Consider the following 19,904-nt stretch of genomic DNA (forward strand, 5'->3'; position numbering starts at 1 on the left):
CACACTAGCACTAGATTACCTGAAAGACTAATCAGTTCTGTAACTCACTGTGATTGGTAAAGAAAAGCTTTTGATAGAAGCTTGCTTTGACCTTGCAGCTGATTGAGAATTATTTCAAGGGGTTATCTTTAATGTGTCATACCCCTGCAATGAGTGTTTTGTGCTGCGAGAGGAATGTATGATACACAAAATGGGAACAGGCTGTAAACATTTAGTAAAGTACTGAAGACCCAGAGCTGCTGTGGTGTTGTTTTCATTATTTCCTTACACATTTTTGGAGTATTTTCCTCAGCATGAAACAGGTACATCTTTGTAAGCCTAAGCTTTCTTAAACCAGATTACTAGAAATGGAAGAATAAATTATGTAAAATACCAGTGATTACTTCAGGTGTTCCCTAAGTTTATATATTCTGACTATACACAGGAAAAATGGTAAAGAACTTCTCCCCATGTTCAGAGAACATTGCCTATGGACACTGCTATAGTAGCGTGTCACATTTTATTGTTTGCACCTTTTTCATGTAACACCGATTTCAGAAAGCTTCTAAGTTGTTGCTATTGAAGGCCTTAGCAGAGGGAGTGAGAGTCACTGTGCGCTTTGGAACTTGCCAAGATTCTGCTTCACTATGTTGACATTATCACACCTAGAGTGGGATTTCTCATTCTGAGCTGTTAAGAATTAGCTTTTTTTGCCCTTGTAGGAAACATCTTGTTTGCTCCCATCCCTATTACTTTGCAGCTCCCTGAGCAGCAGTAGGAACCCAGCAGACACTGCTTGCTCAGAATTCCCTTAAAGTCTTGTCTCCCAAGAAGCAAGGCAATGGAGGAACAACTCTTCTCCTTTTGAAGGACAGGTCACTTCATGAAACTCAAAAGCCACTTGGGCAAACTCACTAGCAGAGTACTTGGCTTCTGACAGGCAGCCACTGGCTGGCACCATCAGCACGAGCGATCTTTATCTAACAAGTACAAACCTCAAACACAAACCTCTTCAGTAAGTCAGCTGACAAAGATACCTATGCAAGAAAAATATTAAAAGTGATTAAAACAGAATGATGTGCAAATAAACCTCTAAAACCTAGCAGATGCAAGTTGTATGTTGCATTTAAAAATAGATTCAAATATATCCCCCTAATTAGGATTTATAATACTTAATATACACTTGTAAGTTCTAGTAACATCTAAGATCTGGTGGTTGAGTTTACAGAACAGCCTGTTTACAGTGCATTACTGTCTTTAATATACAGCAGCTTCAGTATGAATACTACTTCACTTATTGGCAAACACTCAGGTGATTTTGTTTTCTATCATCCAACATGAGTGAGCACACACACACACTCAGAATTTTCTATTTAAAATGAGCAATTGCTAAAACATATACTGTCCAATCCATCTAGGTATGGTGCAAGTGGTTACAGTGCAACAATTTAAACAGCATTTGGACTTCCCCAAGTATCCTTCTCCAGGACAGCTGCTGTCAATGTCACCACCACATCTCATTGAGTTAGCTTTGAGCAACACTGCCTCTTCCCACCCCTTCTTGGGATAAGATAAACAGAAGACAAACATTTCAACACTGCATTAACATTTCAACTTCCCACCTGAAATAGAAACCAGTTTTGTACAGTGGCTGTATACATAAACTGACCAGAATGGTTTACTCCCAGACAAGGCTGCCATCACACCAACCCACCAATAGGTAAGTTATAATTAGCTACAATTTACATGCACTCATGTCCTTTCCCCACTATGTTTAAGGGGGAAATAACTTCATACCACCTTGCTGGAGTTACTCATTGCTATGAAAAAAAGTCCCATCATTGCCAAGTGTTATCAGCTCCAAGAAATACAACGTTCTGGCCTCTTAGTAAGGTGCAGTAAGCGAGAAAATGTATCATGAAGGCACTTGATACCAGCTAAGATTCATACAGTAGTTTCACTTTAGAATAAAGGATACAATAATAAAACCAGACTGTTAACTTAAAACACACTCTAAATTTGGCAAGGAAACTTGCTTAAGACCAAGCTAGTGTAGTAGGACAACCTGTAAATGTGCAAAAACATGGAGAAGGCTCACTTATCTTGATGCTATAAGCTAAATCCAGACACAGTCAGGTGCTGAGCATTATTCCTAGCTTCAAAGTAAGAAGTATCAGTTTCATCATCCGGCTGAGGTATAAATGGCATAGTTTGATTTTGTAGATTATCCCAGTCCACACCATGAAAGAAAGGGTGATTTTTTAGTTCTGAAACAGAAGTCACACAAGCATTATAAACATCCTCTTGTCCAAGCCCCATAGTCACTTTGTTCCCTTGATGGATAACTGTAACCTCAGTGGGATCAAACAACTGTCATGCCAACCAACCATCTTCCCCCAACCAGAGAACCTGTTCTACACAGCAGATCAGAGGTGCCGTTAGGGCATGTCTCATATGCTAGGACACCACAGAAACTTTAAGCATCACTTCAATGCCAGTTTCTCATTTTGCCAAAGGTCTGTGCTGAGTGAACATGTGAGAGTCCCTCCCATCTTCTTCCACTCCTCCAGGCCACCTGCCTTTTCCTAGCTCATGGTTTCTCTGCTCTGCACAGTCCTCTCTGGCCTCCTACTGGACACAGGAGTCTAAACACTGTTATGGTAAAAGATACCACAGACCACCAAATTCATCTTTCCCAGCCCAAAGGTTAACTAACCAAGCTGCAAGACTTGCTGACCCAAGGAGAACTCCCTTGTCCTGTCCATTCTGACCAGAACACAACTCCTGCCACACAAAGTCTGGTGTTTCTTCTGCATAGCCTGAAAACACCACTCCCTGATGAAAGTGACTTTGCTACTTGGATTCAATCCAAGAAAGCACCTTTTTAACACAGCAGGTGACAAACCCATGTTTTTATCACCTACCCCACACAAATCAAAAGCAAATAGGACAAGTAAAAATAGCATTTAAAAGACGGAAGTTTGACCAAGACAAACACTCACTGCAAATTTTAATTCTAAGGACATAGCTCATGCTTTTACCCAATAGACAGTAAGAAATTAATGTTTATTATTTCTACATTTCCTGATCAAATAATGTAACACTATTTGCTTATTTTAGTCAAAAGGCAATAAATCAGAGTCTTCTAACTCCTAATCACTTCAGCTCCCATATATGCAGCAGGGCACTGAACAGATCCACTATCTCAGAACTGTCCATAGTTCTGCTCTTAAGAGAGTTCCCATACACTGAAAGCTGTCTTCAGCTGAAAAGGTAAGCAGACTTCAATGTCTTTCCCCAAGAAAAACTGTCAGTCAGCTCCTGTCTATATGTCTGAAGAGGGGCGGTAAAAGCCAAAACCAGACATTGGAACCAGCATTCTCTGCCAAATGCTTCATTAAAGCTTCTCCTATTTGGTAAGACTAAACTTGCAGAAGCACTGTGCTAGGACATGGTATAACCAGGATTTCTCTCAGTAAGCTAGCCTTCTATGCTGGAGAGAGTGAGAACATGTGTTTTGGAGAAAACAACAGGCAGTGATGGAAACTCAGTCACAATGAGGAAAGCTTAACAGTTGTCCTGAAAGCTACTCACAGAACTTCACTCACTTCAGCAGCCTATAAATTGGCTAGAGAGATCAGATAGAGTTATAAAGGTCCTGACAAAGAACAGATTTCCAAAAACTTCTGACTGGAAGAAACCATTATGTTACCTAGTTAAAATTTCTATGCATGGCAGGCAATTAGATTTCACCCTAATGTGCAGGGATAAAGACAATAACTTGTGTTTAACTGAAACATCTTCAAATCAAGACAATAAGATGCTTTTTTGTAAGACATGAAAGAGCCACAGAATTCCCATTTGACATCACAATCTTCATTTATAACTGTGTACCTTCTCTGATTTGATCTGGCCTGGTTTCAGTTTCTAGTCTTTAGTCTCTTTTTGAGTAAGCATTCCCATAATCATTTCCTTCTCTAGTGATTTCTAGGGTAGCTTTCTCAAGATTCCTTCTACCTTTTTGAAAACTTCTCACTGTAACTTTCCTTCATGTTATTTTTTAACTAAAATATAGTCACCATTAGAACTGTACACATTTAAGACCTTCTACAAGGGAAAAATATTACATAGACTTTGTATAGTACATAGCATCTAGCTGTTCTGTACATTCAGTAAAGACAGGCTGACTCCTAAGAAAAAGCTCCTTTGAAGTAACTTTTGCAGGAGGCTTTTCTCCCAAATTATAGGCTTTTAATCAAGCCCCTGCTCAAATCGATCAGGTCAAAACCCACAAATACCTGTTACTGAGTTAGGCAAGAGTGAACTTTGGTACGTCAGATACCAAACACTAAACATCCACAGCAGAACAGCATTTAGAGCTAATCAAAAGTTCGATAAAAACAAACCAGGAAACACTCTAATTTTCCTGTGTTTCCAAACACTCAAAATTTCCTTCAAGAGGGCAAATCTCTACAAACATACAGAAAATACCACAACTTAAGTGTTCTGGCACTATATATGGTACCCAAACTGGCATTAAAGATTTAGTCTAAGTTTCAGGTGGAGGACATCACCACTTTGTCATATTTAACTAGTTGCAAGGAACATAAGAGAATTTTAGTACTAACCCTTCAGTCCAGCTCTCTTAGTACTGTCAATTGTTAGAAGAATATCTATTGCATTTTGGGCATTATCAGACAGCTTTTCTTCACCCTCAGGCCACGGAATATCTACAAAGATGCAGAAGAATCAGTAACTCAAGCCATAAAACAAATGCTGGACATACATACTTTCCCCCAGTTACAGAGATAGATTACCTCTCTTCAAAATATTTTGGAAGACTTGTGTTGGTGTTTCATCATTAAAAGGTGGAATTCCAGTTAGAAACTCAAACAGACAAACTCCAAGGGCCCACCAGTCTACAGCAGAACCTGATAAGAGAAATCCAGGTCATTATACTAACACGAATGATATTTGCACAGATTTGAAGCTTAGTCATGACAGAAACTGAAGTGTTTAAATCCCACAAAGTTTTTGGAAATGAAGAGACAAAATAAGTTGTACTTAATAGCCATGTAGAAAAATTAAAAGTATATTAAAGGGCTTTTTAGAAGCTAGTCTGCTCCTTAGTTCATTATAGATAATACCAGGGTTTACTGATAAAAGCAAGGGGGCTTTTAAAAACAATCTAATAATCAACTCCCATCACAGGGAGTCCAGGAGCTAACTTCTCCAAGAAATTGTTTTACAGTAAGAAACAGTTGCCTTTAGCTGCTCTAGAGCCTGGAGCAGTGCTCCCTGTCATAACCCGTATCCTTCTCTCAGTTCTTTGAGAGGACTCCAGGAACTCAAACTACTGAACTTCATTTGTTTGTCTAAGTTCATGTCAAATTATTGACGACAGCTTGCAGAGATGAGCCACATGTGAGAAGCTGGAATTACTTCACATTACATTAAAGTTGATGACGGCAACACAATCACTAGCTATCTCTCCTCTTACTAAGTAATTTTGGTTCTCATTCCAGGTTTTTTTTCTTTCCAAACCCATCTTACTAGCCTACTTAAAACAAGTAGGCAAAGCAATCTCAGACACTACTGCATGCATTCTAAGCTTTCTGCATCTTCAAGCCATGCCCACTCTGCTGTATAAAGAACAGATGCCACACTTGCTGCAAAAGAGAAGTCTTCTCAAGGCATGTGTAATTTTTCTCAGCTTTGTTTTTGGCACATAAAAAAATTAAGACAGTTAAGAAAGCAAATGTTTTGAGCCATTTTGAAAGGACTATCAACTAAATTTAGAAATGCTGAAAACTGAAATGTGTAACTAGTAATCTAGCACAATTTCAGCAAGTTTTAACTGCATAAGTGGCCCACTAAGCTATAAGCATATCAAAGCTGTGCTATCGCATCCACTGTTAGAGGCACTTGGACATTCAGGTAAAAATACTCCCAACTTCAGTCAAAGTCTAGCAAGATCACAACTCCGCACAGTGTAGTAACATGGGTATCACCAGCAATTTTTCCCACCCAAAGTTTAACCAGAGATTAGATTAACTCCCTACTACATACCCCTACTAAACTATGTTTATCAATACTTGAAGCAAGAAACAAATACCAGGTCTCAAGCATCTGAGCCTTTTTTTTGTCCACACACAAAGTAAATCAGGCTGACTGCATAAAATGAAAGGAAGAAATGAAAAAAGGTGTCTCTGGTTTATTTCCTTTACACAAAGTCTTTAAGAATGCTGACTTTACTCCTGAAGTATAGGCTTATGTGTGCCATTTCCGATGGCCTAGTCATAGTGACACTGATGTCTCCTGAATGCCTTACAGAAACAGCAGATTCTTATGTGCAGTGCATAACGGGCATTTCTTTCCATATAGAAATGCTGTTCACTCAAACAAGTTTCTTGGAAATTGTGATCTAGTTTTACTTTGACTGTTTACAGTTATGCTGAACACTCCATTTTTGCACAGCATATAGCAAACTCACCAGAGATTAGAGTCCCTGCATATGAAAAGACAATGAAGCAAGAAAAATTATTGCATGAAAACCCTACATGAACATCAAATATCAGGTATGATTCTCTGAAGGCACAGGAATACACTTTTTCTTAAGGTAGTAACTCAACAATAAAGATAGATGTCAATGCTAAATTTAAGTTAGAAACAGAAATAGTTCTGTAACATGGCTACAGTTTAGGACTACAACCACATTTACAAGCAAGTCAGCAACACCAGAAATATTTAGCGAGTGAAAGTTTTACGTTCTGAAGCCAGAAAGCCCTGCCTTCATGAAGGTAATGGGAGATTTGCTATTTCTTGACATCAACCCCAGACTCTTTGCAAGTTATCACGGAAGTCCTGAAGACAATCAGTAACTGCACAGATGTCACCTTGCAACAAAGTTTCACATTGCCTAAGTAGCATTAATTGTATTCCAAGCTATTATCCTGTTTAATGCCTGCCAAATCACCAGAATTTTTAAGCGGAATTGCTAAACAACAACTACGTATGTTTAGTAACTTTAGTCATTAAATTGTTAAGTCACTTCATGCAGTTTTAGTTAACATATATTAGCTGCATACAGCAGAATTTTATTGTTCCACAGATTAGTTTTATTTCTCAATGAAGATCACTTATCTCATACAATTTTCCTAAGACTATTAGCTCTACAAAATAGAAGTATACTTTTGATATGGAAATAAAATGTAATTATCAATACAACCAATATATCAGGGATACATTGCAGTTATTTTGTTAATGGCTCTTGCAAGTTAGCAGGAAAATACTTCAAGACTTCTTGCTGATCTCAGTATTTGAGCCAAAGAAATTTATGGATTTCAAAGTTCTGCTATTTTATTACTGTATTTTTGAAAAGCAACATAAAATTGATGGCTACTACTGTGCACTTGTCTGAAAGATCCTGCCAACATCTTAAGTGTTTCATGAAGTCATTCAACTCAGTAACTGATTTGGATGCAACTTTATAAACTTGTCTGGATACACATAACACTAATATCAATAAACAAAGGCTTAATCCTTTCATACTAAATTTCACTAAGTTCCTCCTGCCCCACCCCAAAGAATCTTTAAGAACACTCAGGATGACCAAGTTGTGATTCCTAAACCACATACAAGTCCCAGGCTGCCTAAGCCCACTTCCAGTGCATTAGATTAACAGCAGACAAGACTACACTAGACAGTCAAAACCTTTGGAGATGTGAAAAAAGTAGAGGGGCAGCTGAACAAACACAGCCATGCATGTTGGCCAAAGCTAAACACTAGGTATTTTTAAATAACTTATAGTCTTACTATTTAAAGGGTTTAGAGCTGTAGAGACCTTTAGAAATGTAAACATGTCACCTTAACTAGTATTTAGAAACTCCATGGTTTGTCTTACCATGAGGCTTTGTCAAAAGCAGCTCAGGTGCCAGGTAGTCTGGGGTCCCCAGGATGCGTTCACCTTCTACTGGAGCAGCTCCTCTTCTTACGCTCTTTGGAGTCCTATACGGTGTGCCAGCATCTCCCTGATGAGGCGTCTTAAAAGGGGCAACAAAGACTTCAGATGTCAATCAAAAACAGCTGAGAAACTCCCATCTCCAGGTTTAGTTGCACCCATTGGTGCAATAGCTGATACTCAAAGTCAATAGCAAAGTCAAACACATATCACAATGTACATTCCCTGAGAAATTGTGAAATGTGTTTCCATTTCTTTATCTCAACTGTCTTAAAACATAAAAAGTTAAGATACCTACTCTTAAGGAAGCTTTTGCCTAAGTTCATCCTCCAATGTCAAATCCACAGCAAGTTTTTACATTAAGCTTCGTAATAAGCTTGCAATTGATACGTGGCAGTACACATTACCAGGATAAGAAAACAGCAGGCACAATAGTTCTTATTGTGCCTGAACAGCATTTGCAGACTGTCTTGGGAGGAATTCAGGATGGAAAATAAATAAATAAAGCAAAGCCTTCCCATCACATCAGGAAGCATACAATTACCCACAGAAAATACCATACTGCACTAAATGTATAAGACAAAATAGCCCAGGCTTTCTTTACTGGTACACTGTAAGAGTAAAGGATTTCTCCAAGAGGTGGACAGACAACACTTGCCAAGACAGAAGCAAACCAGTGGACACATAATTTCTTTAAGAGCTTACCAATAACTGTAATTTTGTCCACCGAAGTGCAACAAGTGAAAGCCTGTCCGCAAAGGTCACTATGACAGACTACCTTAAGCTACTACAATTTTCCCTCTAAATTAGCAACTGAAAATTTTAGATCACTAATGCCTAATGCACATAAAAGCCTCCAAATGTCTCCTTACATACCTGATAGACTCGGTATGGCCTTCCTTTCTGTAATGGAGTAATAGCTGTTGGGTAAGAGCCACTACAAGCAGGTGAAACATCCATTATATCTAAGGAAGCCATGCTACATGGCTCAGATATATTGGACATATTAATTGGGCTATTATAACTTCGAAAAACAACAGCATTTTTTTTTAACATATTCAGTGCTTCCATCATCTTTTCTGAAGGAGAAGATACTATGTCATGGTGAGTTTCTTTCATGTGTTTTTGGTCATTACCCTTTTCATCAGGTAATGGCTTGTATTCCTGGACAGCATGTGCTTCCTCTCCATTTTGCGTGGCATCTTGGGACTTCGGTGATGTTACAAGCACGCCTTCTGGTTCTAGTTGCTCAAAGGAAAGGTCTTTAACACTTCTGTCCAAATCTAAAAGCTGCTTTTCTGTAACAGACATTTCAGGAAATGACAAGTCAGAATCTGCACTGAGGATTCCTGAAGGCTTTTCATCATCACTGCCAAAAAAACTTGAGTTCATATACTCCTTTTTATTATCCTTTTCATTATCCTTTTCATAGTCAGCATCCAGATCACATGCAAGATTTTTGGCTATAACTGAAATAAGAGAACTTTCCATTGTTTTCTGGTTACCAATAAGACTCTGAATTTGTTCCTTGCTTTTGCAGGTGTCCTGTAGGCATCCATCATCACGAAGCATTAAGGATTGAATTTCTGTTGTCAAACCTGTCCTTTTATGTGCTGGAAATTCTATGATCTGACAGCCACGTTTATATTCTGCATTGCTCTTCTTAACATAGTTAAGCTCCTCAGAAGGACTAGTGTCAACTAATTCAAAGCTTCTTTTTACACCTGGCTTTTCAAAAATCTCTTCCTTTTTAATAGGCTCGACAGGCTCATTCTGCCTTGACCATGACTGTCGTCCATTGGAAGCTTCTGGTGTTTCATTAGTCCTATCTCTTTCACTTATGAAGAGTTTTTCCTCCCAAATCTTTTTTTCAGAAAGACATTTTCTGACTATGCCTTTCATATCCAGTGCGGTCACAGGAGTATTTGTTATATCAGAACGTTCACTTCCCAACTTCTGCTGATTGCCAGAGTCATTGCTGCTGATGGGAGAAATGGCAGACTCCAGTTCTTCTGTCTTTAAAATATTCAAACCTTTGCTATTCTGTAATTCTACATTTGAAAGGAGAGTTGACCCACTGTTACTTGGTTTGCCTGTTGTAGAACATGGTCCATCTTCACTTTGCTACAAACAAGCAGATTGAGTATCAAGAAAAATAGGGCTACAGCATTATAGAAATGTCCTAAAATACCTCAGTTCCACTTCCATAAAAAAATTGCAAATTGCCAAGCATCACTTATTCTTTATAAGCACTAGCAGTGACAAACATGACATAATACATGAAAAAAAATAATTAGGGATAATTTGACTTTAAGAACATAAGCTTGGTAGAATACAATAGAAAATAAAGTATTTTTAAATGCTTAAGAAAGAAATATAGCAATTAAAGTTGTATTTCCGATTTTATGTTAAGAAGTTAAGCTACAGAAGTTCTCAGGTTCTAACAAACCCCAAATCAAAGAACCCGATCATACTACCCTGTTGTTTATACTTCAGAGATGACAAAAGAAAAATCTTGTATTACTACCACTTTGGTAACACAATATTGAAAACATCATCTTGAGAAATGGACAGATATAACAAAGTTATAAATTATTTTAAACATGAGGAATTGTGCAAAGGACCAAATATCATAGCAGCATTTTCTTTTCGGTCTGTATTTGTACAGAATTTCATTAATAGTTTAAACTAGGAGAAAGTATTTTGTATACAACACCAGCTATAACTACTGGTGCTTGAATAATTGATACAAAACCTTCCAGTAGTATAAACCTTAAGCTTTTCCCATTTTTAATAGCTAGTAGAAATTTGAAGTGTATTTTATAATTTTTACCAAGTTCTGCCTTTTAAAAGGAATTCTTTTGTCTGCATGCTGAGCTAATACAACTGTACAGGGAGTGAAGAACAGGGCTAAGCCAGTGCTGTCCAGCAGAAGCCTTGGCTGCAGATTAAGTGGCCTTTGCTTTTTGTGTTATGCTGCACAGGACTACTATTGGTTTGAAGAAAGAAATACTACTAGTTTGATCCAAAACTCCTACTCAGCAAGGATTACAACCACTGCTCCTACTGTAGGAAGGCTTCTCTACATCTGAAATAACTGGGGGAAGTAAGTAGAGGATATCTGCAGCAGTATATATAAAACTACAAACTAGTTTTAATGTATAGTGGGAAGATAAAACAGTCCTGACCTCTACATCTTTCTCCCACCTGGGGCTGCTGCAGCATCCCGATTCCATACCAGACAGGTATTTTTGGGATTGACTACTGGCACTGGAGGTACCAAACCTTTTTCTTGACTGAAGCAGAGTAGGAGTTAAACTTCTCACTGGCATCACAGGAGTTAATGGAGAAGTATCAAGATCTTGAGAGGGGAAAGGAAAAAAAAATAAAAATAATCAAGCATTGATACAAATAGGCAACAAATATTAACCAGCTTCACAGTATGGCAAGCTCTCATACTGAAGGAAGTTATGGAAAGCCATGCATGACATTCATTTCTCTCATCTTTCCTGCATAGTTAATTCACTCATTTTTTGAAGCAAGGACTTACCAAGAATTTAAAAGCAATATTAACATTAGTGCCATGGTAGCCTTCTTCCTCATTTCAGGTCAGAAATGAAGAAGCAGTAAGATAAGGCAATTTAAACAAAAGCGCACATTATTATGTTAAATGCCAGGAACTCACACTATCTATGTAAAATCTTAAAGGGTCATTTTGCATTCAGTAGTTGTGCATTTGAAAAAAAAAAATAAATCAGAAGATTATGTAAGTAGTGTAGGTGAAACCATGTCAGACCTCACATACTAGAGGGGTAGTAGACAGCAAGACACTGACAGAAGCACACCTTTCATCAAGTGGGTTCAAGCTACTCCCATAAAATTGAAAGACTACAATCTTATAGCCAGAGTATTACTCAGTACAAGGTGTAGTATACTCACATGTTTTGAATAATTTAGTTGAAAGAGGGGTTTCTTCCTTTTGGACCACAGGTAAGGGAGAAACCATTCCATGCAGACTCTCAGATGATTCGCTTGACTTGTACTCCGGCATTTTCATTCCAACAGGCGTATACTATCAAACAGTAAGAAGTACAGTTACAAGTTAATGAAGTCTGAACAAAACATCCAGGATTGGGAGTGTAACCACACATATACTTTATTATGTCTGCACTGGAGTTTAGCCATGCCCATTTACCAATTTTTTTGAAGCACAACTGACAGTCAGCAGTTTGAAACATAGTCCTAGGTAATCACTTCAGAACTTCAAGGTACTGGAAACAAGTCCTGCTACCAGCTGGCAGAAAAGATGCAAGTATAGCCTGAACACTCTTACATAAAAGTAGTAAGCAAGCCAAAAGAATGAAGTACTTAAAGATGGTGAAAATTACTTACAAAACCCAGAGAACTGATGAGAGACAACAATTGTCCTGGAGTACGCGAGTAGTCCTGCTTTGGCTTTACCATTGATGGTGTAGTAAGGATATCGATCATATTTATCTCTACAAACAGAGAAAGATACAAAGCAGGTCAGTTTTTGCTTTTGCTATTAAATAAGCAAATTTGCAGGCATTTACTTAAGCGTTAAGAGGTGGTGCCACATACTGGACAAATATACAAAAGAAGCCATCAAACCCAAATGAAGACCTATCCATACATACTTATTCAAGAGGATATCCTGTATATCGTAAAACTACAGTTTACAAATACAGAAACTGTTAAAGTCCAATTTCCTTTCCAACATACCATGTTGGAAGTGTTATGTATTCCAACTTGATAACAGCTTTGTTTTTTGGTAGCAATTGGCCTATTGCCTGTGGGCTAAGATAGTAAATTTAATTCAAAGCATGCCTTCTCTCCCAAAGATATTGCAACAAAGCTACAGGCAAATTTTTCATAGGTGAAAGTTTAACCTTAGATGCCATTTTTTGCTCGCTAAAAGCAAGTAAGTTTATAGCTTACATCTGTTCAGCTAGACACAGTATGTCCCATTAGAATTTATCAATTAAAGCACCATATTACTGAAAACACCCTAAACTTAGGATTTTCCTCTATACGCTTAAAGGCAAACTCTATAGACAACTCTGAATTTCTACATTACTTTAACTCAATAAAAGGATGTACCCATCAGCAACTGCCTAAAAAAAAGAAAAAACCCAAAAAAACCCACAGCAATCACACAAAACCAAACAAAAAACCAACAAACAAACAAAACCAACAAAACCCCCACAAAACAAACAAAAAAAAATCCCACAAAACAACAAAATCCACTTACACCAAACACAACAACAGAAAAAAAACCCTGGTGCTGTTTGGCATTAGGCTGACATACGCACCTAAAGGGTTGGAGATGCAAACTAGTTCAGGAACTGGCTATTCACCTTAAGACATGCAGCCTATTGCCTGTGCCAGACAGTCATTTGGCTATTCAGCTATATTTTCTGCTACTTGAAAACAGTATGTTCATATACTAAAGCACTGATTTATAATCTTCAGTTAGAGACTCACCACCTCCTCCTGTCTCTCACATTAAGGAAGGTTCAAGGTGGAAAAAATATATACAAGTACAGAAATAGCCAGAGAAACACAAAGAAAAAAGCCAGAATTATTCATTCACCATTTGAATTCTCTTAGTGAACTTCATATAAAACTTTTAAATCCATACACCTCAAGGGAAATGGCTCTAGATCATATTTCATGGACCCTCATCGCAAAGAATAAATATTTTAGCTTCTGAAGTGCAAGGTATAGAGCAGACCCTTTACAGCATGGGCCTTATTACTACTTACCTACTAGAAAACAGATAATAGGGCAACATTTGTGCTTATTTAATTGAAAGCTGCCCTCTATGGGGATATCAAGCATTCAGGAATATGGGCACATGACACAAACACACAATTCAATACAAGCAAAAGGATACAGACAACCCTTACCTCTATTCAGAGTAACTCTGGAAAGCCCAAAGTCTGTCAACTTTATATGGCCCTGATTAGAAATAAGCATATTGTCTGGCTTCAGATCCCTAAAGACGCGAACATAGTTCAAGTCAGCAAAGACAACTGAGCAATATTAAGAAAGTTACCTATCCAGAAACACTCAATACAAAACACTGATTATAGCTGGTTTTCAGTAACAACTCTTAGCCAGCAGAAGATTCTATCTGGAGGAATGAACCAAAACAATTAAACATTTTTAGCACTAAAAATTGTACAAACCTGTCAGCTTGTAAAATGACCATGCACGTTATGTGTTTGTTTCATCAGGTTTGTCCTGGGTTCAGCAGGACAAGGTTTTAAAAGTTTTTTGTGAGTACTAACATCACAACATTTACTAATGTGTAGTTCCAACATATGACAAGCAAGCCTCCAGTAAAATATTTTTCTCTGTGTGGCATTACTGAATGCAGCAAAGAATTCTCACTACAAGGGAAGCACTAGAGTGGTCAATGTCCATTTGTCCTACAGTTACATGCTTGCAGTACTCAGAACTAACAATCATTTAAGAGTGGGGGGGACCTAGGAGGCAGCATAGTTACTAATACATCTCAGTACTGGGGGAAGAATGCACAGGCAGGGGAAAGCAGTATAGTATGTTTGTCTGATTAACATATATAGAAAGATTTTAATTGTTTCATGACATTGCTGCAGTGTACACATGCAAAAAGACCTTTCAGAAGCTCTAGCAAGTGAGTCAACTGTTACTATGAAATGGTGATTGGTTATGTGTTTGAGGGAAAAATTAAAAACTCAAACTACCAGATGCTTATTTGTAAGAGAACAAAAAGTAGGTTTTACCTGTGGATTATCCCATGCCTGTGAAGATAATCAAGAGCCAATGCCGCTTCAGAAATATACTTAACAGCCATTTCTTCATCAAAATATCCATAAATATGGAGAAGAGATTTGACATCTCCACCAATAAGGTACTCCATCACCTGCCATTCAAATGTTTTAAATTTTTAAAATGCATTTAAAGTTTGCAAACATAAAAAATATCTTTCACCGCTAGGAAGACGTAACTTCAAAGAGCAGAATACAAAAGCAGCTTCCTTGTGCCAACTTCATTTTTCACAGGGTACTTTTCACTTGGATAAAGTTAAAACTTCAAATTATAGAGGACATAAAACATTTTTCTTTTAATAGACCATTTGCTGATTTTATTTGCCTAGCCTACTTTCAATAGTCAGCTCTCAAGTGACTCCTGCAGTCAGCTCAGCTTTTTAATTTCTGACAGATTTCTGTATTACAGAAAATAAATTACAAAGCACTTCTGGGAAGCTCAAGGCCTGAAGCCAAATACCACTGGTATTTGGTTTGTATAGAACAGGTATCTCAATGATTTCATTTTGCTAGTATTTATACACAATAGCAAATTCAGATCTGAGCCTCGTGAAATAAATGCAAATTTCCAGGAATGTATACAGTGAGAGCTACTGTATTTAAGAAACAAGCATGTTTAACAAAAATACACAAAAAATTTAATCAAACCCACACATTATTATGGCCCATGTCATAGTCAATACAAAAGAAAAGTCAGCAGGGTTTCAGAAGCTCACTTTTCAATAACAAGAATGATTTTATGGGCTTTTCTGTCAATCAATCTCATCAGTACTTAAATTCCAACATACAATACTATTCCATATATTATGATTAGCATCTCCTTTAAAATCCTTCACCCTGAACTCCTCTACTCTACACAGCAATTAAACAGAGATTCCAGGAAAAGAAGCCTTCATTTATACCCAAAATGCATTGTAGGAGTGCACAGCAACCTCACCTCAATTTAATCAAGCTGTTCACTGTCTGTCCCTATAGCAAACAAGACAATACAGCAGATCCTTATATAGAGAGTCTTAATCCATACCATTTTCATGTGGAGGCAGCATATAAAATTACGTTCAAGCCCTCTGTACTCCAGAGTGCTCCATGTAGACTAGCATTTAGTTTTCCCACTCATTTATCCTCTTGTCATCTAGGCTAACCACCATCATGAATTTTGACCACAGGCAACAAGTGAAACAGATTTCCTTTAAGTGAGCCACAGGGTATTTTTCAGTTACTTGGATTCCGCTTGAACAGAATGATTTCTTGTTTGGCTTTCCCTAAGATTTCTACATATTCCTCAGATTACCTATGAAAAAGGCTTTCATGTAAAAAAAGGAAAAAAGGTGGAATGATTTCAAAAGGTACCAGGGGAAGAGAAATATTTCACTTGTTCAACCATTCCAAGAAAGAAAGCAAGTCCATTCCCTGGTCACTTTCACCATCATGAAAATAGCTTTCTGACATGAATAAAGCTCTGCACTCCATTTTCAATCCTATCATAAACCATCAGAATAATTTATTTACTCACTAAATAGACGTTATTAGCTGACTGAAGTGAGTAGTATAAGTGCACAATGAAAGGACTTTTACTGAGAGCCAATGCATCCCTCTCTGCCTGGACCTGGTGAACCATGTTTTTGTTGATCATATCTGCTTTTTTCATCACCTGAAAAACAAAATGGAATCAAATAAACATTCTTTTATTTGCTCAACCCATAATTCATCAGTCAGTTCACATATCTCTTACCTTGCATAGACATACAAATAAAACAGTTATAACTTCACATACAGAAAAAATTTGGAAACACAGGTTATTAAAGAACCTTTTCCATTGCTCTCCTCCTAATTCACTCCTGAATGGAAATCACACTACCAATATTATCTGCAATTGCACACACTTGAAAATGAGTGTTTAAGTTGTATGTGAAATTAAGCTGCCTGGAGTTAATCCTCTTATCCACAGCATACAACTCAGAACCAGAAAGGCTTGTTCAATGCTTAGATATGCACTTGCTGACAAAGTCTTTCCAGCTCTCCAGAGACTGAGATGTATGTTCTGAGGACTGAAGAGTGCAGCAGTAAGTCATTCTGTCTTGGCATCCTCAAGTGCAAGACTGCAACTATTCCAGTCTCCAATTCTTAATTTTACAGAGAAAGCAGTGAATTTTAGCTTAATTTTAATTTACAGTCAAGACACCCAACAAATATTTGTTTCCTTGGGGAGAAGCCTCAAACACATGCAACTCACAATGAAGAAATAAGAAGCTTAACTGTGATTTACAATCTAATTCCTGTATTCATCTATGCTGATGGCCACTTAACCTTGAACAGAAGGTGCATAAAAGCATAGCTGATGGGTATTTAGGCAAGCATTGCATACACCCTGAAAATTTGCCCACTTTCAACATCTTTGGTCCAGATCTGTATGGTGATATTAAAGCAAATTTAATTTATCCATTCTGTATGCAACATAACTAAAGTTGAATCTACAGCTACCACTGGAATTCAATAACAGAATTTGGTAACGTTTAAAAACAGCAAGACATTAAGAAACGTAATTTGATACCATCAACATAGGTGTTGATGTTAACAGTAAAAACCACCTAGCACATAAAGCTCTGCAGCTTGAATAATCCGTAAGTCTCACTGCAACAACAATAAAGGATTTACACAAAACCCTTTAGGTCACAAAACTTCCAATAAACTTGTGTAAGATACTGCAGTAATGCAATCGAACCACTCTATATGCAGCACCTAAACTGCAGGAAACTAGTTTCCACTACTACATTACTATTATCACAGTTGATAGCAAAAAAAAAATAAATTCCAAGATATACACAGAACACATAGAACTGCACTGTTAATAACTGTTAACTGTACAAATATTTAAGCATGTGTTAAACGTTGTAGCTGCGAACAGCCCATAAACTTCACGACAATAGTTTACAAATAAGCTTTCACCTCAAAACGTTTATAGTAAATCATATAGACACACAGGTGTGAAGAGCAATGTCTGCTTTGCATGACTAGTTTTACTTTTCCTCTTTGTGCACTATGCAGATAGTTATAAACCCTTTTATTGCAAGGTCAAGTTCACACCATCAGTAAAGTTTTTACCACTGACAAGGCCGGCTTTCAATCCTTTGCATATCAATGTAGAAAACGTAAGGGTTTTAAAATGTGTACTCAGCAAAAATTCTTTAAATAATTTGCTTTCCCTATACATATCAGAGGCAGATTTTTCACTTAGATGCGAGAACACCGTCCCTGGAGCACGACAGCTGCATGCATTCGATTCTAGTATTTACAAGCGAGAAGGAAATAGGGCGGTGGCACTTTGTAAAGCTTTTAGCCTTCTCCGACAGCTAAGGTAGTTCTAAGAAACAGTTGCCGTTATCAGGTGCCTCCTACCCAAAGCTTCCAGGCAAATACGACTGTGAGGAGAACGCTAAACAGAGTCATGCCGACAGCCCATCTCCCAGACACCGGGCTCCTGCCAGAACAGCGCCAGCTCCCTAGAAGCCCAGGAATCAGTAGACAGGGGACTCGGGTCGCGGTAGGCCTTCATTAGGCACCCCTTTTCTTACACTAAGTTAAACGACAGCGGAGTACGGAAGCACAGCGACATTGGGCAGCGAAGAAACAGTACCGAGCCCCGAGGGCGGCAGAGGACGGGGAGGCGCCCCTAGCCCGCGTGGCCCCTCACCTTCACGGCATAAAGCCTCCCTGCCTTGCGGCCCAGGTACACCTTCCCGAAGGCGCCACGGCTAATGGGCTTCACGATGGTGAACTCCTCGATGGAGGGTGGCCGGGGAACCTCCAGGCGCCTCGGACCAGCCGCGACAATGCCATCCCCTTCCTCTGGCCGGGCCTCGACCACCGGCTCCACCGTCCCCATGTCGCGTCCCGGCCCTGGCGCCCGACACCGATTCAAAGCGGCGCGAGTCCCGCTGAATAAAACTGGTTGCGATGTCACCTTCGAGGGCTGTGGGTGTTGCTGTAGTGCAAGTGGTTCCGACAGGTTCTTGTCACGGTATCTGGCTAAAGCACGTTGCCTTATGACAGCCTTCCCAGCTTGATTAGAAGGGCTCCTCAAACATTTCCTCATAACATACAGCAGTTAAAACCCATCCATGGAATTACATTCTGTTGTGGTGGGTTGGGGTTTTCTTAGACCATTCGTTAGGACAATCTGTCAAAGCTTTGGTCTGAGTAATAGCTACTCAATTTGCCATTTATGTTTCAAATTTGGCAGTGGGTCATTACTCCAGTTTTTTATTACTTCAGCCTCCTTTAATCTCAGGCAGGGCTGCTCCCTGTTGTAAAATACGAACTCACTCCTCTAAACAAGATAACAAGGTTTTATTGAGGGACAAAGTCAATAAAGCAAAAGCAACAGCACTAGGCGCATGACCGTAGCCAGAGGCACGATTAGTATTTGTTACAGGTTTATATACTTTCACTATTACATCAGTTACATACCTATTCATAATTCCTGCATATAGGCGGGGGATATTATAACTAACTCCAGTATTTTATTATCATAAGTCTCCTCCTCTTGGCGTCTGCACACTGCTCTGTGGTGATTGTGAGCAGGGGGCCTGAGGATGAAGTAAACAGTCTTCCTCTTGTGAGTAGGGGTCTTCAAGATGAAGTAAGCAGTCTTCCTCACGGTGTACTTTTCACCTCTGGCACAGTTGGACCCCCCAGCAATCACACAACCAGCTATATCTGTAATTATTCTGATAACTAGCAAAGATTTAAAACAGTGTGACCTTCCTGCAAAATTTATTGCAGGATAGGCAGACAAGGAGTATCCCAAGCTGGCAGATGTTTGGGATGCTCTGTCTCTAAACTAACTGGTAAGTAGAAGGATGGTGTGAAATAACTCATTCATGTTTAGGGGGGCCATTAAATCCTGTTATCTCACCACAGACTTACAACACAAACACTGTTCTTTAAAACTAAAGATACTTTAGAAGATTAGTGTGAAACAATTAACTCATGTTTAGTGGGGCCACTACATTCCACAGACTTACAACATAAACACTGTTCTCTTTCTACAACCTAAGTTAAGCTAAAAAGTACTTTATGTTTTCCAGGCACTAGCTTTCCTTATACCAAGCCCCTGCCCTCTTCTTTCT

The 19,904-nt window shown here is 38.5% G+C and overlaps 1 protein-coding gene across 2 annotated transcripts; it reads right to left on the minus strand.

Annotated features, from left to right (window-relative positions):
- MASTL (microtubule associated serine/threonine kinase like) lies at positions 1–18,705 on the minus strand. Of its 2 annotated transcripts, XM_057432736.1 has the most exons (13): positions 18,467–18,705; positions 16,289–16,426; positions 14,731–14,870; positions 13,870–13,958; positions 12,332–12,438; positions 11,879–12,011; positions 11,128–11,300; positions 8,816–10,063; positions 7,883–8,021; positions 4,797–4,910; positions 4,608–4,709; positions 2,078–2,246; positions 1–1,016 (listed from the first exon to the last, which is right to left on the minus strand). In XM_057432736.1, exons 1-12 carry the CDS (start codon positions 18,656–18,658, stop codon positions 2,089–2,091), a joined length of 2,733 nt encoding a protein of 910 aa, XP_057288719.1. In that variant the 5' UTR covers positions 18,659–18,705; the 3' UTR covers positions 1–1,016; positions 2,078–2,088. The 2 variants fall into 2 exon arrangements, with proteins under 2 accessions (XP_057288719.1, XP_057288718.1); XM_057432735.1 differs by lacking the exon at positions 1–1,016 and having other exon boundaries at positions 1,615–2,246.
- Between the last annotated feature and the right edge of the window lie 1,199 nt (positions 18,706–19,904).

Source organism: Pezoporus wallicus, unplaced genomic scaffold (assembly GCF_028554395.1).
Source record: "Pezoporus wallicus isolate ANWC-B61680 ecotype Strahan unplaced genomic scaffold, APGP_CSIRO_Pwel_v1 scaffold_2584, whole genome shotgun sequence".
In the NCBI taxonomy this organism is placed as follows: domain Eukaryota; kingdom Metazoa; phylum Chordata; class Aves; order Psittaciformes; family Psittacidae; genus Pezoporus; species Pezoporus wallicus.